This window comes from Anomaloglossus baeobatrachus, chromosome 2, assembly GCF_048569485.1.
Source record: "Anomaloglossus baeobatrachus isolate aAnoBae1 chromosome 2, aAnoBae1.hap1, whole genome shotgun sequence".
In the NCBI taxonomy this organism is placed as follows: Eukaryota; Metazoa; Chordata; class Amphibia; order Anura; family Aromobatidae; genus Anomaloglossus; species Anomaloglossus baeobatrachus.
Window position 1 is genome coordinate 479,411,013 of NC_134354.1, and position 19,330 is coordinate 479,430,342.

Consider the following 19,330-nt stretch of genomic DNA (forward strand, 5'->3'; position numbering starts at 1 on the left):
TTCACACTTAGCGATGCAGCAGCGATCCGACCAGCGATCTGACCTGGTCAGGATCGCTGCTGCATCGCTACATGGTCGCTGGTGAGCTGTCAAACAGGCAGATCTCACCAGCGACCAGTGAACAGCCCCCAGCCAGCAGCGACGTGCAAGCGACGTTGCGCTTGCACGGAGCCGCCGTCTGGAAGCTGCGGAGACTGGTAACTAAGGTAAACATCGGGTATGGTTACCCGATGTTTACATTAGTTACCAGTGTGAGCAGGGAGCAGGGAGCCGCGCACACTAAGCACTGGCTCCTTGCTCTCCTAGCTACAGTACACATCGGGTTAATTAACCCGATGTGTAATGCAGCTACATGTGCAGAGAGCAGGGAGCCACGCACACTGAGCGCTGGCTCCTTGCTCTCCTAGCTGCTGTACACATCGGGTTAATTAACCCGATGTGTACAGCAGCTACATGTGCAGAGAGCCGGAGCCGGCAGCACAGGCAGCGTGAGAGCTGCGGAGGCTGGTAACTAAGGTAAATATCGGGTAACCACCTTGGTTACCCGATGTTTATCTTGGATACAGCTTACCTCAGCTGTCAGACGCCGGCTCCTGCTCCCTGCTCGCTTCATTTGTCGCTCTCTTGCTGTCACACACAGCGATCTGTGTGTCACAGCAGGAGAGCGGCTTTGAAGAAAACGAACCAGGGCTGTGTGTAACGAGCAGCGATCTCGCAGCAGGGGCCAGATCGCTGCTCAGTGTCACACACAGCGAGATCGCTAATGATGTCACTGCTGCGTCACAAAAAGCGTGACTCAGCAGCGATCTCGGCAGCGAGCTCGCTGTGTGTGAAGCACCCCTAAAGCTACAAGAATATCTATACCTAATGAAAGTGAGATAAAAAGCACAAAACCACTTGATTTGGTGCATACTGATGTATGTGGACCCATGAAAGTGACTACATCAGGAGGCAATAGTGACTTTTATAGATGACTAGTCAAGATACACAGTCACATACTTGATCAATAACAAAAGTGAAGTTTTCAATAAATTAGTAGACTACATGACAAAATCAGATAACAAGTTTCAGAGGAAGCCAATTGTCATTAGAAGTGATAATGGAGGTGAATTCACAAGACACTAAATAGAAAACTACTTAAGACAAAATGGTATAGAGCATCAAAAGACTGTTCCATACACATCTCAACAAAATGGGGTAGCAGAAAGGAAAAACAGAACTCTGACTGAAATGATAAGATGTATGCTAACAGACTCCAAACTACCAGAGAAATAATGGGGTAAAGCAGCAATGACAGCTACTTACAGTGCCTACAAGTACTATTCAACCCCCTGCAGATTTAGCAGGTTTCAACATTCGGAATTAACTTGGCATTGTGACATTTGGACTGTAGATCAGCCTGGAAGTGTGAAATGCACTGCAGCAAAAAAGAATGTTATTTCTTTTTTTTTATTTTTTTTTTAAATTGTGAAAAGTTTATTCAGAGGGTCATTTATTATTCAACCCCTCAAACCACAAGAATTCTGTTTGGTTCCCCTAAAGTATTAAGAAGTATTTCAGGCACAAAGAACAATGAGCTTCACATGTTTGGATTAATTATCTCTTTTTCCAGCCTTTTCTGACTAATTAAGACCCTCCCCAAACTTGTGAACAGCACTCATACTTGGTCAACATGGGAAAGACAAAAGGAGCATTCCAAGGCCATCAGAGACAAGATCGGGGAGGGTCACAAGGCTGGCAAGGGGTACAAAACCCTTTCCAAGGAGTTGGGCCTACCTGTCTCCACTGTTGGGAGCATCATCCGGAAGTGGAAGGCTTATGGAACTACTGTTAGCCTTCCACGGCCTGGACAGCCTTTGAAAGTTTCCACCCGTGCCGAGGCCAGGCTTGAGTCAAGGCTAACCCAAGGACAACAAGGAAGGAGCTCCGGGAAGATCTCATGGCAGTGGGGACATTGGTTTCAGTCAATACCATAAGTAACGTACTCCACCGCAATGGTCTCCGTTCCAGACGAGCCCGTTAGGTACCTTTACTTTCAAAGCGTCATGTCAAGGCTCGTCTACAGTTTGCTCATGATCACTTGGAGGACTCTGAGACAGACTGGTTCAAGGTTCTCTGGTCTGATGAGACCAAGATCGAGATCTTTGGTGCCAACCACACACGTGACGTTTGGAGACTGGATGGCACTGCATACGACCCCAAGAATACCATCCCTACAGTCAAGCGTGGTGGTGGCAGCATCATGCTGTGGGGCTGTTTCTCAGCCAAGGGGCCTGACCATCTGGTCCGCATCCATGGGAAGATGGATAGCACGGCCTACCTGGAGATTTTGGCCAAGAACCTCCGCTCCTCCATCAAGGATCTTAAGATGGGTCGTCATTTCATCTTCCAACAAGACAACGACCCAAAGCACACAGCCAAGAAAACCAAGGCCTGGTTCAAGAGGGAAAAAATCAAGGTGTTGCAGTGGCCTAGTCAGTCTCCTGACCTTAACCCAATTGAAAACTTGTGGAAGGAGCTCAAGATTAAAGTCCACATGAGACACCCAAAGAACCTAGATAACTTGGAGAAGATCTGCATGGAGGAGTGGGCCAAGATAACTCCAGAGACCTGTGCCGGCCTGATCAGGTCTTATAAAAGACGATTATTAGCTGCAATTGCAAACAAGGGTTATTCCACAAAATATTAAACCTAGGGGTTGAATAATAATTGACCCACACTTTTATGTTGAAAATTTATTAAAATTTAACTCAGCAACATAACTTGTTGGTTTGTAAGATTTATGCATCTGTTAATAAATCCTGCTCTTGTTTGAAGTTTGCAGGCTCTAACTTATTTGCATTTTATCAAACCTGCTAAATCTGCAGGGGGTTGAATACTACTTGTAGGCACTGTACCTACAAACCCGACTTTTTTTTTTCTAGAAAACTGAAAAAAACCCCATATGAACTGTGGCAGGGTAAGAAACCAAGTGTGAATCATTTAAGAGTTTTTCTATGTAAAGTTTTTGTATTTATTCCAACAGAAAAACGTTCCAAACTTTAAAACAGATCCATAGAAGGAATATTTGCTGGATATAGTGAAAATTGCAAAGGATATAGAATCCTAGATCCCAAAACAGACAGGGTTACAGTAAGTAACAGTGTGACATTCATTGAGGATCTAAATGAAGACACTATGATTTCACTAGAAACAAAAAATGAGAAAAACAGCAATGATATACCTCTTGGGAAGACATATCTTGACTTCCTGAAGAAGAAGCTAATAAATGGATAAAGGCAACAGAAACAGAAAAAAAATCCATGCATGACTCAAAGACATGGACACGGACAGAATTACCAAAAGGAAGAAAAGCTATAGGATGTAAATGGGTTTTTAAAGTAAAATACCAAACAGATGGCACAGCTGAACGATACCAAGCAAGACTCATAGCTAAAGGTTATTCTCAAAAATATGGAGAAGACTATGATGAACATTTGCTCCAGTTGTCAAACATACTACAATAAGAACTTTGTTTGCAGTTGCAGCAATGAAACAAATGGAGTTGAAGCATCTGGACGTAAAAACAGCATTTTTGAATGGAGATTTAACAGAAGATATTTACATGGTACAACCTCCAGGATTCAAAGATAAAAGTAATTCGAACATGGTTTGTAAACTACAGAAAAGTATTTATGGTTTAAAACAAGCTGCTAAAGCGTGGAATGATAAAATCACAGAAGTGCTCACAAATGAAAAATTTCAAAGAAGCAAAGCTGATCCTTGACTATACACAAAAAGACTGATGGACAGATGGATCTATGTACTCATATATGTTGATTATATTTTAGTTTGTTTTAAAAAAGAAAAAGACAAAGAGGACATACTAAGAATTCTGAATCAATATTTCGAGATCAAAAACTTAGCAAATGTGAAGTATCATTTCTTGAGGGATTACCAGGAACAAGGAATCCTGAAATTAGAATATTGTCCAACTGAAGATATGACAGCAGATATTTTCACAAAGGCATGGAATGCTGAAAGACATCAATGACTAATGAAGAAATTAGGCTTAACTAAATAAGTCTTTACTGTTGAGAAAGGGTGTTGGTATATGCAACAGATGAGGACTTCTTTGTATGTGTGAAGGAGGACGTAATGCTGATCTAACAGTAGATGGCAATGTTGTGTAAGGTTTCCTTACTCACTGTATTGTAAAAAGTCTTGTTTTTCTTTTTGGTTTCCCTTTCTCTTCCTGATGCAGTGCTGTATGACTGTTCATATTATTACCTCATGTTCTGTAAGAAGTAAAGAGTTTGTTATCCTATGTAATCTGCTCTGTGAACTTTCTTGTATACCTGGGAAGCTGTAAGCTGTGCAACACTCACAACTGCAGACCACATGTAACCAATGTGAGGTTTTACAGTATTGGGAGTGTCTGAAGGGGCAGAAAAACAATCAGTATCTGGTGTGACCATCATTTGTCTCATGCAGTGTAAACCATTTCCTTCACATAGAGTTGATCAAGTTGTTGATTGTGACCTGACAAATTTTGGTCAAATCCTCTTCAATAGTGTTGCGAAGTTACTTGATATTGACAGGAACTTGAACATGCTATGGTATTGTCATGCAGCTCACGGAGAAAGCAGGGGACAGGGGCTCCTAGACTGACCTTCAGGCTAGGGTCCCTAGCTATCTCTCATCTCAGAGTTACATTTGAAGGTAAGGATATTTGAGCCGCCACCCTAGTCCTGCTCCTGACCAGCCCTGATCTTATACCGCCCTCTACCAACCCCAGGGGAGGTCCGGGACAGGAGTGTGATATGGCCAACAAAAATAGACAAACGAGAAAACAAAACTCTAGCTCACAAAACGCTCACACAGAGGTATAAGACAATAAGGGCATAGGAGGAAAATAAGAGCAGGGAGAAAACAAGACAACGGGTTTCTCTACAACAACAACAACAAGCACAAAGCAACACAAACACCAGCAGGACTGGAACACAACAGCACACAGACCAACAAAACATAAGACTATAGTTGGCATTGGGTGGAAGCTCCCATCCCCCCTAAGTATGAGAGGGGCAGATGTGATAGGCTTTCTACAACATTTGATTCCAGAAGTAAACTAGCAGAAGTTAACTCTTGCTCACCTGACTAAAAATGAGCACCCAGCAGGTCGATGCCCGAGCCTGCCTGTGAAGCTCAGAAACACTAGAGAAACAATCGAAGTGTCAGAATCTGTAATGTGCACAGTGTCAGATGTCGGCCTGACAACCGGCGAGTTTACTGCAAAAATGTGTGACATATATACCGATACATAGCATCCTAAACATGCTCATTGGGTAACATGTCAGGTGAGTATGCTGGCTGTGACGCCCCTGTGGTTAGGTGCAGTGCCCTTTGGTCACAGGTGAAAGAGAGAGGAAATGCAGAGTCTTATATTAGATTGAGTAACATTGACTCAGCAGCCCCTACCTTCATAATCCTGGGACTGTTTATATAGTAGGTCCATATGGAGCCTAGCTGAGTGTGAGACACGACGTGATTGAAAAGACGACTGAGTGACAGTTAGTCAGTTAACAGTCAGTCAGTAAGGCGTGACAAGAAGAGACGAGAGTAAATTGATGACTGAAAGAAGGGCTAGAAATAACATAGGCCCGACGTCCTGAGCGAGGGTACCCCAAAAGAAAAGAAAGACACAGGAAAAGGGGTAGCCCAGACGGAAAGGGGGCGCTTTAGGTCTGGCGAGAGCCGGCTGAAATGTTCAGGTCGACATCGATATAACGGAACCGAGGAGGTTTGTCAGGTTTATCCCCAAACCATTGACCATTAACCTGGGATCTTAAATAAGAGGAGTCCCGGTACCCATCAAGAGTCTAACTACTAACCCCAAGCTGAGTTAATGACGCTGTTGCAGGATAGATAAAGAAACCGTGCAGCATCAGACCCCTGGGAAAACCAGTGACGAGACTAACGAGTGGGTTAAAGAGGGAGTCGCAGAGCCCTCAGAGCAGGGACCGAGAAAGAGACAAAGAAAGGTTACCTCAGAGAGAGACTCTGTCATCAAATCTCCTCCGAAACATGTGACCATTGGCCTTCTGGTAACCAAACTGTTTCTGCTGTGAACTTTTGGAAACAAACCAGATGCTAGTAAAAAGGACTTGTTTGAACTGATGTGGACTCGGTGTGTCGTATCTCCGCTGTTTGACAGGACCCTGCGACGTCAAAGAAGAAGGCAACCATCACCTCTCGGTCGCTTCCCTCCTGGTCAGCGACCCTCCGCCCTGAGGTAAAATAGCTCCACCTGTGGGGAGCTGAGAGATCTTAAGCTGCCGTCACCATCGCCTCAGAGGTCGGCCGCGGGCAGCGCTGGTATATCCCGCTTACCAGACACCACAGGTGGCGTCACGTATATCCCCAAAATCATCCCCATACCCCATTCCACAGCCGCAGAGTGAGCGCCCAGGGCACGAAGCCGGGACCGACCACCTGTGATAACCCCATCGAGAGTAAAGTATCCGTAGTCCCGGCGCCAGAGTACCCCCCTATCAAAAACCCTGATGGTCGACTCACTGGCCATGCAAGAATTGGGATGTTCTCAGCTTGTAAGAATTATGTACAGATCCTTGCAACATGGGTTTGTGCATTATCATGCTGCAAAATGAGGTGATGCTCATGGATGAATGGCACAACATTGAGCCTCTGGATCTAGTCATGGTATCTCTGTACATTCAAAATGGCATCAATAAAATCCATCTGTGTTTATTGTTCATAACATACGCCTGCCCATACCATAAACCCCCCACCAACACCATTATGGACTACTTGATTCACAACGTTGACATCGGCAAACCGCTCACACACAGAACACCATACACCCAGTCTGCATTCTGTTCTGTACAGTGAAAACTGAGATTCACATTTCCAACGTGCCAAGCGCCATTGAATATGAGCATTTCCCCACTCGAGTTGGTTACCAGGATGAACTGCAATCCGGTGGTGACCCCGAAGAAGACAATGGGCATGCAGATGAGGTTTCCCTATACAGTTTCTTACAGAAATTCTTTGGTTATGCAAACAGAATGTTGCAGCAGCTGTCTAGGTGGCTGGCCTCAGACGATCTTGGAAGTGAAGATGCTGGATGTTGAGGTTCTGGGCTGGTGTCTGCAGGTGTAAGACCAGTTAGGTATACTGCCAAATTGTAAGAAATGCCTTTGGAGACGGCATATGGTAGAGAAATTCAATTCATAGCCAACAGCTCTGGTGGACATTCCTGCAGTCACCATGCCAATTGCACGCTCCATCAAAACTTTTGTCATCTGAGGCATTGTGCTGCATCAGCTTATGAAAAATGGGAGCAAAAACAAAACTTTTGCATTTATATTTTTGTTCAGTCTACATAGATATGCATACATTATTTCTTTTTAGCATTTTCTTATTTTTTTAAGGCACTTTCCACAGCTGTATCCACCTGAAAATGACGCCATGAGCACATACTCTAAGGACTAAGCCATTTTTCACCTTAGGGTACCAAGATAATTTTTTTCAGATATTGCCTCCACATACTCTGTCTATTATTATTATTATTATTATTATTATTATTATTATTATTATTATTATTATAGCGCCATTTGTTCCATGGCAAATCACACCTTTCTTTATTTCTAAGGCCACGTAGCTACCGTAATTGAGACCTTGTTTTATGGTTGAAAAAGCTGTATAGTTTATAGGCTTCATTTTGGTATTATTCAGTTTAGATGGTTTTTTTTTTAGAACAGTGTAATGTACAAAATAGGGACATTGATAATAAATTTTCTTCATTAAATGTTTAAAGAACAGATGGAAAAGATAGCAGCAGGAACAGGCCTTTCTGTTCACTATTAATAAAAATAAAGAGCTACTTCCTGAAGGGTAACACTCAATTACATTAATATGAGTAGTAAAGAATTAGATGACAAACATAACATTTTGTAATTGATGGCAAATAAGGGTAAGTAAAGAAATTAAATATAACACTTGGGCCTGATGCCTGCAGCCTTACAATGCAGAAGAAACATACAATGTTACATATCATCAGGCTGGTACACAATCGTAATTGGAAGATCAGTGTTTGCATAATGATCAGAATTGGATGAAAAGTTTCTAATTAAGATTTATCAACATCAATTTATAGGAAAGAATACATTGATTAAACCGTAAAAAGAAATGACTAACACCAATAAAGCCCTGCAGGAAAATAACTGCAAGGTGGTTTATAAGCTTCAGTATTGAGACAGATGATGACAGCTGGTGTTTCTGCCTAGATCATCAATCTTCTACATGTGGAAAATGCAATGGGCCTATGTATGTACATTCTCTCATAGATAATGATTGGACTGAGATTACAAGATTGCTCCAGTTAAAATAGATCAACAATGAGACTCTAGTGAAAGAGCTAAGGAGTATTTCCACTTTGTATCTATTCAATTTCTAGAGACAAATCGTAAATGCAGCACTGAGACCCTATGCCAAGTACAGACAAGTAATCTTACACCCATACTACAGTGTGCTTCCATACAAAAGCATAAAGACGGACAAGGCTACATGATACTGTATTGGCCTTTCTTATTTATAATAATGCTCTCATTAGAACCATACAGCAGCACAATTAATGCCTTAAGTAAAAAAATCATCTACTCTAACAGTGATTTTTAAAAATGTCTTCCCAAAAACATTTTATGTAGTCTCTGATTTTATCTCCAAGACACTGCACTACCCATTCCTCCTTAATTGCTCGTATCCAGGTCCAGTCTTGCAGTGCCCTATTCCCTTACACCTCTTAGCAGTGTACTGTATGCTGTTACATGACTTGTTGGACTACACCTGTTACTACATACAGTAATTCTGTAACCAAATCCCCTGACTATTTATCTGAATACATAAGTAGAATTATTTTTTGCGGTTAGTTGTAGAACAAAAAATAAAACCTACCTGTCGAGAACGTGAGTGTTTCTCTTGATAATGTCGAGAAGCATAGGTGGACATTATACTTCTATCACATTTATTTGCAGAAGAGAGTTCCTCACTTGTGCATTTTGGTTTTGGCTCATCAGGAAGGAAAGGTAATGGAGACAAGCTTGTCCTTGGTTTTGATTGAGACATCTCAAAGCTGTGAAAAATGACCAACATAAATGAGGACACCATGTTTCATACAACAATGTCTGGTAGTAAGCTGAGTTTCTAACTTAACTTTAAAGGGAACCAATCACCAGGATTTTTGTATATAAGCTAAAGCCAGTGCTATACTGGTACTATCAGGCTGATTCTATACATACCTGTAGTGGTCAGCTCGAATGTTTAGGTTTTGAAATCCAAAAAAGTAAAGTTTATAAAATTATCCCCTCCCCCTGTTAGAATAAGGCCTAAGACAAACGGCATGAAAATCGGAGCACGTGGAATGCGATAAAACATCGCATTCCACTCGGACCAATATTACCCTATGTGCCAGCACCCATGAACCATTATTTTCTCAGCCCTAATCGGACCGAGATTCAGTCGCAGTGGTGTACCGCACGTGCAGAGCGAGAATGGCAATAGCCGGCAACGGAGGAGAGAGGGAGATAAATCTCTCACTCTCCTCCACAGTGCTGGCACGCCCCCCGCAACTGTGGACCGATCGCATGATCGGACCTCAGTCGCAATGACACTCGCATGACACTCGTCTCCTGCTGTGCTGAGAGCGTGAGCCGAGCGTCATGCGAGGATCGCAGTAGTCCCTGTGTGGCACCGGCCTTAGCATAAGTATTATACAAACGATTCACTTTGTTGCAGGACCTGTGCTGAGGTCATACCTGCGGGGCCTCAACCAACAAAGCTGGATATCAGGTCACATGGGTATGACCTCACACAGGTCCTTCAACAAAGTGAATCATTTGTATAATACTTATGCTAATTCTAACAGGGGGAGGGGATAACTATGAATATATTATCTGCTCCATTGCAACTGCCACTCAAGCAGCTGATTTTTTAAACTTCACTTTCTTGGATTTGAAAGCCTAAACATCTGAGCTGACCACTACAGGTATGTAGAGAATCAGCCTGATTGTGCCAGTATAGCACTGGCTTTAGCTGATAAACGAAAATCCTGGTGATTAGTTCACTTTAAAGGGAACATGTCAGCGTGATTTAGCAATGTAATGGCCATAAGGACGCTGTTAGGCCTCTTTCACATGTCAGTATTTTTCATCAGTGTTTGTATGCCAAAGCCAGGAGTGGAACTTATTGAAACAAACCATCATTGGACAATTGACACCTATTCTGTGTTTGGAGACACTCCTGGTTTTCGCAAATACTGATCAAATACTGATAAAAAATACTGACGTGTAAATGAGGCCTTACAATGATAAAATCGATACATTTAGTGAAGAAAGTTGCTTTGTGGTTATTCTTTAGTCATCATATGAGGTTTTCTTGGAATAAGATTTAGGTTCACAGGGGCAGCACTGTGGGTAGGGTCTTTGGCTAGTGTCCTTGTCAATATTCCACATTAATTTATAAACACATTTTCCCCTATTTGACTCTATTCCCCTCCACGCTGTTACAGCCGGACTTCAAAGGCCTGGTTCACACTAGTATATAAAAAATATGACTGATTTTCCCCCAGGAGAGTTGGGTGAGTGAAATCCATTTGGTATTCCATATATCATTCGACTGCTATGTGAGTGTGCAATTTTTTTTGTCTCGCCTACCATCCATATGATGTGTTTTTTTTTCTCGGCAGGTATTCTACAATTATTTACAGGACCATTTACAGTGTTCTATGCTAATGGTAATGTACCCATAAAAATTGGATGGTATACGGATGGTCCATGTGACATTGGTTTTGTTCTTGTACACATAAACTTGCATTGGCGATTCTCATCGAATTTACGCGATCATACGCTGAATGCTCCGATTTTTTTCTCAAGCCGGATACATGTGAGAAAAAAAAATTGCAGATCTGCTCTGTCTCATTGAGCAACATTGGTCCTAGTGCAATGTGAGATTTTCTCACATTGCACTTGTCCAATTTATATGCTCATGTGAGCGAGGCCATACAGTAAGCCCTAGTTCTAGATTTCACTTTTCTATGGACATCTCCTATATGTCAAAGTGTGAGTGTCATCTCAGACTTTCCAGCTTTGTACAAACACACTTAGGGCGGCTTTGCACGTAGCAACATTGCACGTGTGATGTCGGTGGGGTCAAATCGAAAGTGATGCACATCCGGCGTCACTTTCGACATCGTTGTGTGTAAATCCTAGATGATACGATTAACGAGCGCAAAAGCGTCGTTATCGTATCATCGGAGCAGGCTCCGACTTTTTCATAATTACGCTGCTGCGACAGGTACGATGCTGTTCCTCGTTCCTGCGGCAGCACACATTGCTGTGTGTAAAGCCGCAGGAGCGGGGAACATCTCCTTACCTGTCGCCGGCGGCTATACGGAAGGAAGGAGGTGGGCGGGATGTTAACATCCTGCTCATCTCCGCCCCTCCGCCACTATTGGCCGCCTGCCGTGTGATGTCGCTATGACGCCGCACGGCCCGCCCCCTTAGGAAGCGACTGTCGCAGGGCAGGTGAGTGCATGTGAAGCTGGCGTAGCGATAATTTTCGCTACGCCAGCTATCACAAGATATCGTACCTGTGACGGGGGCGGGGACTATCGCGTGCAACATCACAGCATCGGCTTGCGATGTCGCAACGTGCAAAGCCCACCTTAGATCTCCTATCCCTTGAGGTATGACATGGCTTTTATTCCATGGCTAACGTCTTCTGCTATATTTTATCTAATATGTATTTTACTGAATTTTTGATTCACATTTAAATAAAAGTCTTCTGCTCTATTTATTGTGATCTATTAGTAAAATCTTGCCATATATTTTTATCAATCCCAGAGAGTTCAAAGGTAAGTATGCTTCTCATACCATACATTAGAAAGCAGATTTCAGTATACACAGAATACAATTTACAAGCCTCAGTTTGTGTGATATCAGAGATTCATGTCCATAGTGTGGAAGCATTAACATTACATGTCTCTGGTGTCTACAGAGAATACTAGCACATGTCAATGGCCTACTTATTACAACTCCATCAGATCTTGGTATACAAATAAATTAAAATTTCAGGATAAAGCCTCTAACCAAGGAAAAATGGGGATTGTTAATCTTTGTTCCCTCAAAATGCAGGATCCTGACACAAGCTATCTACTCCCTACAGGCAGTGACACCATGACTGTGAGGAATGGAGCTACCTCCTGGAACCTGGACACTAGCCAACATCAGGATGTTGTGTCCTGCAGCTCCTCTGAGAGCAGTAACATTATATATATATATATATATATATATATATATATATATATATATATATACACACAGTTTATACAGTATTTTTCTGGATATGTCTGTAGTACCAAGTAAGATGGCTAGATTAATATCCCGGCTCCAGTTAGTCATCTATACATCGCTCCTGGGACGTGAAATAAAACATACCTGTTGAGTTCCCGGCTCACACTTTGTGTTGTATGATTGCTCCCGGTAGGGAAAAGTAGACTGTCTTCCTTTTCTACTGGGTTCTTCTTCAACTCTTGAAATCGTTCACTTTCACACTACACAAGATAAACTATTTTTTAATGCACCCACATTGTATACACAGTATATTAAACAACACATCTAGAGAAACACAGTGTGCCTCTCCTCACAAGTTCTGAAAACAACGCTTACAGGCCCCGATTAATCACTGCCTTTGTGTCTTGTTTGAGTTTTGCACCTTTTTATGTTTTCACTCAATTCAATTCATTATTTTATTTGTGCCTTTTTTAAGTCTACTTTATTTGATCACCTGTTTATTTTTTGTTTTCTGCTTTGTGGGCGATGTTTAGTGATTCTAGATAATTTCATCAATTGTGACTTTTAAACAGTTGCAATATACTCTACTCTAGTCGCCCTCTGGTGTAGGTTTGGGCATGTTTTTCAAAAAGTCGCATTTTTTGCTACATTTTGAAAGAAAATGCTACTTTTTTCTCAAAAAGTCACAAAAATGGTTCAGAATCATGAAAGGAAAGAAGACTTTTTTATTTTGCGAAATTCATGAACCGCATATGTCACTTTGATAAATTTGGCGCAATCAGCTTTCTGCTGATCATTGGGGGTCCGATTGCAGTGGCCCCCATGGATCCCGGCCCCTAATGTTTACACCAGAATTATACAACCATTCTGACATTGTTTTTTAACAGTAAGTACATGCATCAAGTGTTAAGAGATCTTCTAATGGTTTTTCACTTTCTATTTCATTTTTTTTGTGAGTCGGCATTAAAAAAAAACAGCACTTTGTTTTTTCCAGCATGCAGGATAAATATTGATATAGCATTATATTTCTTATAGATTCATCATTTCATGCCTTTGCCATTTTGTTTTTTTTATTTTGTCCTCTTTTCTTTCCACGAGTTATAACTTTTATTAGTTTTCCGTTAATATAATGAGGACTTGTTTTTTGTGGGACAAGTTGTACTTTTGAATGATACCATTCATTTTACCATTATAGTGTACTGTAAAAACAGAAAAAAAATTCCAAGTGCCGAGAAAATGCAAAAACAAAAGCTATTCCACAACTGTTTTTTGAGGTTTTTAGTTACCATGTTCACTATAAGGTAAAACTGACCTGGCAATATGATTCTCCAGCTTAGTACGAGCACGTAGATATTAAACATGTATAGTTTTTTTATTTAAATGGTGAGAAAAAACAACAGTAATTTGGCAAAAAAATTGCACTTTTGTTGCCATTTTCCCAGAAATGTAAAGATTTTATTTTTCGGGATCTGGGGCTAAGTGATGGCTTATTTTTTTGCACCCTAGGCTTATATTTTTACTGATACCATTTTGGGGTAGATGCAATGTTTTGATCGCCTCTTGCTGCGTTTTATTGCAATATTGCGTTGGCCAAAAAACTGAAATTCTGGCATTGTTTAAAAAAAATAAAAATTGTTATGCTAATTACCAATCAAATTAATTTATTTTATAATTTAATAGATTGGACATAACTAATTCAGAGATACCAAATAAGTGTATTTTTTATTATTTTATTTTCAATGGGACAATGTTGATTTTAACTTTCGTGGGGGTTATATATTTTTGAATTTATTTTTTTTTTAACTTTTTACTGGATCTACTAGTCCTCTTAGTGGATCTGAATCTGCAATCGTCCAATTGCTTCTGCTATACAGACCAGTACATAAGCACAGTTCTGTATAGCATAAATCAAGATCTCCTATAATTGCCGGCTCTCAGCCAGCATTCACAGAAGGGACAAAATAACAAACACAGGGGTCATAAGCTGACCCCTGGCTGTTATGACAACCCATTGGTACCCAGTGATCACATCACGAGTGCACTGATAGGAGCATGGAATGATGCGCCCCCTGCCGGCATGTGTGAAATCCCACTATCAGAGACTGACAGCAGGATTGAACTGGTAAAGAGCTGCAGATGGAAGTCCGATCCAGCTGCGGCTGTTAGAGGCACAAGACGGCTGATTAAAAAAAAGATTAAAATCAGCCATCAAGTGTAGGGAAAGATACAGGCTCAGCATGCGAGCCTGTATCAAAGGCAGGAACACAACATATTACCTACTGATACGGCATAATATGTTGTGAAGGGGTTAAAGAGAATCTGTCAGTAGGATTAACCCTCTTAAGCCATCTACATCAGTGTGAAGGTTAAATAAAATGATAGCTTGACATATGCAATCCAAAATCTTATGCCAGAGGAATCCATGTTTACTTCATATGTAAATGTGTTGTTAAGAGCTATGACACGAACACAGATCTCCCTCATAATCTGCTGCCAGAGCTTTCTTTAAATGAAACGTTTAAGAGACATTAAATGACTGACAATTTGCTCTCCTGATCTGACTGCAGACTTGTGTGCGATAATTAACAAAGTACAGCAGAGCTGAACTTTGTCTCATCATAAACACAGCTGCAGCTGTCCTCTCACAGTGCTATCTTCTCACATGTACTGCCCCTTTCCTCACACTGGCTGCCTGTAATGACCCATTTTACTTAAAATAAGCTCTGGACGCAGATTCTCAGGGAGATCTATGTCTGGCCCATAGATCTTAACAGCTCATTTACATATTAAGAAAACGTAGATTTTCTTTGGAATATGATCCCAGATATAGAGGTATCATTTTATTCAATCTTCCATGACCTGCATGCCCATATAGATGTATTAGTGGGATTGATTCTGACAGATTCCTTTTAAACATTTTTTTTTTTGCTGGTGGAATTGGGAAGGTTGTTTTTACTTTTCTGTTTCCAATGTTTACCCCCCCAGGGGCACTTGAACAATCACTTCTTGTGTAGTCAAGTTCATTAACTAACTTTTCAGTATTTTACTTACAGGTAGCCTATCAGATCCTGCTTCTGAGGTATCCAATACTCTGTAGTGTGTGGCAGACCCGGACGTCATTTTCAGGACTCAGGTTTCCATAGCAACCTGCAATCACGCTGCAGGGATCCCAATGGGATGAAAGAGGGAGCATTCTTCCTATGTCAAACTTTGGCTCAAACTACTAAGATTGGTGAGAACACTTATCCTGTCAGTTCAAGGGTCCGGCTGTGTATATGAGTGGGGCCCCTGCAGCCAAAGTCGTACCATTGTACCACAACATAAGTTATACTATGTGATCGTGATCAGCATGACGTACTGTACGTATAGTACATATCTATCATGGAACACGAAAAGATATTTTCATGAATGCAACTTATAGCGTTAAGAGGTTTCCCCACAATGTTTGATCATTATGGACGTTGCCATTGGGGGTGCTGAGGCTCTATACCTTTATCTTGCACAGGCAAAGCATGTGCCCTATAATTTCATTCAAACTCTATGATTTTGACTGAAATAGACAAACAATATAGCTGTTTATATCATTCCCATAGACATTTTACAGGAAATGTCATAAAGATCTAAAAGTACGGGTTACAAAACATTACCGTTTATAGCTATGACTAGAGATGAGCAAACATTTGGAGGTTCAGTTTGCTGGCAGCAATCAAACCGAACCTCCACTAGTTTGAACTTTACCGAGCCTGGTTTGAAATCACTGATTGGCTATTTAAGTCTCCGCCCACTTACAGTCAGCCATAAGTAGAACACTTCCGAAGGAGGGTGGGTGGGCTTTTTTAATTTTTTATTGTTGCACACTACATCAGATCACACTGTTGTTACCCATAGTGTGACTCGTTCAAACACTGCAAGTCTCACACAGGGCTGAGCACTAAGCATACCTGAGCACAGCACTGCTCGCGCAAGTAAAGTTCGCACGTAAAGCATTCAAACTCTGTTTTTTTTAAGTCGTAAAAAAATAAAGGAAAAATAAAGGAAACATAAAAATAAAGCAAGTGCGCTATACTTACCAAGTCTTCGGCATGGCTGTAACTGCTTTTGGGCCGCTGACTCTTCTTCCGTGGGCGCTCATTATTGGTCATCCATATTCAGTACTTTCCCCACCCACCAGCAGTCCTGGTGTCTGTGATTGGTTACATATTTAGTAACACTGCACACTCTAAATTCCGTACGATTAAACAAAAATGTTTTTTATTTTTTAAAAAACAAAAGCCAAGCAAAGGAAGTGAACTTATTTTGACAGATAATTTTCTCTGACGTTTCGGCCTACGGCCTTGTTCACAGAATTTTACTGTCAAGGTGGTTCAATGTCCTTAGAGAAGGCTAACTATCATAGTAGTAGTAAATGGATAAGTGCATGGGTAGTTTGTCCCAGATGTATAGGATGTACGAGCTGAGCAATGTAATTGCCGACGCTCCTGCACCTTGGCTCCGTGTGAAAACTCCAATGAATGTGACAATCCTGGGTGACTGCAGGCTGCTATTTTTAGGCTGGGGGGCTCAATAAGCATGGGTCTCCCCAACCTGAGAATACCAGCCACCAGCTCTCAGGCTTTATCATGGCTGGGTATCAAACTTGGTGGAGACCGCACGCCTTTATTTAATGATTTATTTAAATCATAAAAAAAAGCTGCATGCAGTTCCTCTTGTTTTGATATACAGCCAAGATAAGCGCACGGCTGGGGGCTGCAGCCCGTTGCCATATGCTTTATCTGTGCTGGGGATCAATACGCCAATTTATTTTATTTTTTTTATACCACGATATAGACCCGCAGACAGGGTCTGTGATTGACACCAGTCAGACGCTGTCACACAGACTGGGGGCGCATCTGATTGCAACAAATCACAGACACCAGGACTGCCGCTGGGCGGGGGAAGCAGTGAATATGGATAACTAATAATAAATGGCCCCAGAGGAGGAGTGAGTGGCCCGAAAGCAGTTGCAGACGCGCCAGAGACTTGGTAAGTATAGCATGCTTGCTCTAATCCCCCTTTCTCTTCTACCAACATTTTTGAGCACCGGATTCTGGTCCCCATAGACTTATATGGGGACCGGTGTCCGGCCAGATATCCGGGATCAAACCCAGGCCAGAGAATTTTTTTTTTTTTTCTTAAGTCCGGTTAGTCCCGCCGATCCTGGATATCTGAGAGTTCGTCCATCCCTACTCATGATCTCTGAGAAATGTACATCAGTGTACATAGATTGTGGTGTATGTTCACAAATTATATTTGCTGTGGATTATTTTTCACAGGATATTTTTGGTTTGCATTTACAGCAGATCTCATTTTACTGACCTAGGCACAACAAATTCACATGTACTGTATGCTAAATTTCACCCAGCAAGGTGAGATTTGTTGAAATCTCATCTATTTACCTGATACTGTATTAAACTGTGGCTTTTCAACACTCAAATCTGCACTAAAAATTCACAGCAAATGCGCAGAGTATGAAGACACCCTTTAGAAAGGAGCTATACTGCGTGCATGCACTACATTATTGGCTCAGTTGGACTTCCACTGTGTGGGCCATCTGTTCTCTAACAGTCGTACAGTATGGAAGATCTATAGGAAGCAGAACTGTGCTCATATTAACTCAGGATTAGGAATGTATTACCTTGTTTGAAGCTCATATGTGAAATTATTAACTGATATGTTGAGTTGACATCGGAGTTTAAAAATAATGATATAGACATCTGAAGCAATGTCACAGAGTGTCATATACTTGAAATGCAGCCCACACATTTTTAAGTGGCACAGAACTGAACGTACCTTACGTTTCCGCCTCATTTTCAATAAAGGGTTATCTGTGGCTTGGGATAAACATTTATTTTGTGATGAAGTTAGTATCTTGTCTGTGCTGTTATTCATGATGAGGTTCTCTTGGGGAACACCGTGTGGAATTCTCGATAAAAGCATTAAATCAATCCGTACCCAAAGAGACTTGGTGTCATTGCCGCCTTTTCCAGAGCATTCATTTCTCCCAAAAGGAACTAAAGTATAAGACTGCTCTTCCAGCTCAGGGGCGGCGTCACTTGTAGTCCTCCTACTAATAGAACGTTGTGCACCAGAAGAACCAGCTTGGTTTATATGATCACTCCCACACTCTTTATTCCTATGATTATGTTCTGATGTGAAGGTAGAGTTATTTTCACAAGAAGGAGGTATGTCTGCTTGTGTTTCTGTGGTGTGGTCAGAAGATTGCAATGAGAGTTCAATATTCTCCTTGGATTTGGGGACAGGTCTAGTAATTTGAGTTCGCCTATTTTTGCAATCAAACAGATTTGCTCTAGATTCTTTTCTATGCAGTCCTCTGCTGTAACAAGTTAACTTATTTTTAGTTTGCTCAGATATTTCACTCCCTAGAACTCCTTGGCTGAGAGCATGATCATCTGGTTTGTGGTAATTCAAACTGTCACCACTAGATGTCCTCTCCGTCCTCCGTGTAAGTTTTCTCCACACTGGTGTCCTTTGGGATGTAGCTTCAGAAGGAACTGCAAGCTCTACTGTGGCAGCACATGCAACAGGTGGTGGTGACCGAAGCTGCACACCTCTATTTCCTAGAACCGTGCACGATGCTCCAACACTCTGGTCTTCAGCGATGGAGCTACCGTCATCCTTATGACTTGGACATGCCTGATCATCCTGAGATACTTTCTCACAACTCTGTTCACCCTCATTTACTTCTCCATGATTTAGGCTTGATGCTTGGTTGAGAATAGAGGTCTTGCTAGGATTGACTTTGTTTAACCACTTATCCAACTGCCATTTGTTTGTATGCTGAGGCTGGAAGACAAATGTATACAGTAAAATGATGACAACGAAAAGTCTAACAATTTTGACTAAGTCATATCTACTGATAGTTCTTCCCTCACCTATATTTGCATTCGCTGTGAGAGATCCTTTTTAAGCTGCTTTGTGCTGTT

The 19,330-nt window shown here is 41.5% G+C and overlaps 1 protein-coding gene across 2 annotated transcripts in view; it reads right to left on the bottom strand.

Moving 5' to 3' along the window:
* AFF3 (ALF transcription elongation factor 3) overlaps positions 1-19,330 on the bottom strand; it is a 731,240-nt gene that overhangs the window by 81,032 nt on the left and 630,878 nt on the right. For both annotated transcript variants that reach the window (XM_075336411.1, XM_075336412.1), the window contains exons 9-11: positions 18,177-19,190; positions 12,492-12,607; positions 8,953-9,130 (exon numbers count right to left, since the gene is read on the bottom strand). In XM_075336411.1, the coding sequence (XP_075192526.1) occupies positions 8,953-9,130; positions 12,492-12,607; positions 18,177-19,190 (1,308 nt within the window). The remainder of the gene's footprint in view (positions 1-8,952; positions 9,131-12,491; positions 12,608-18,176; positions 19,191-19,330) is intronic.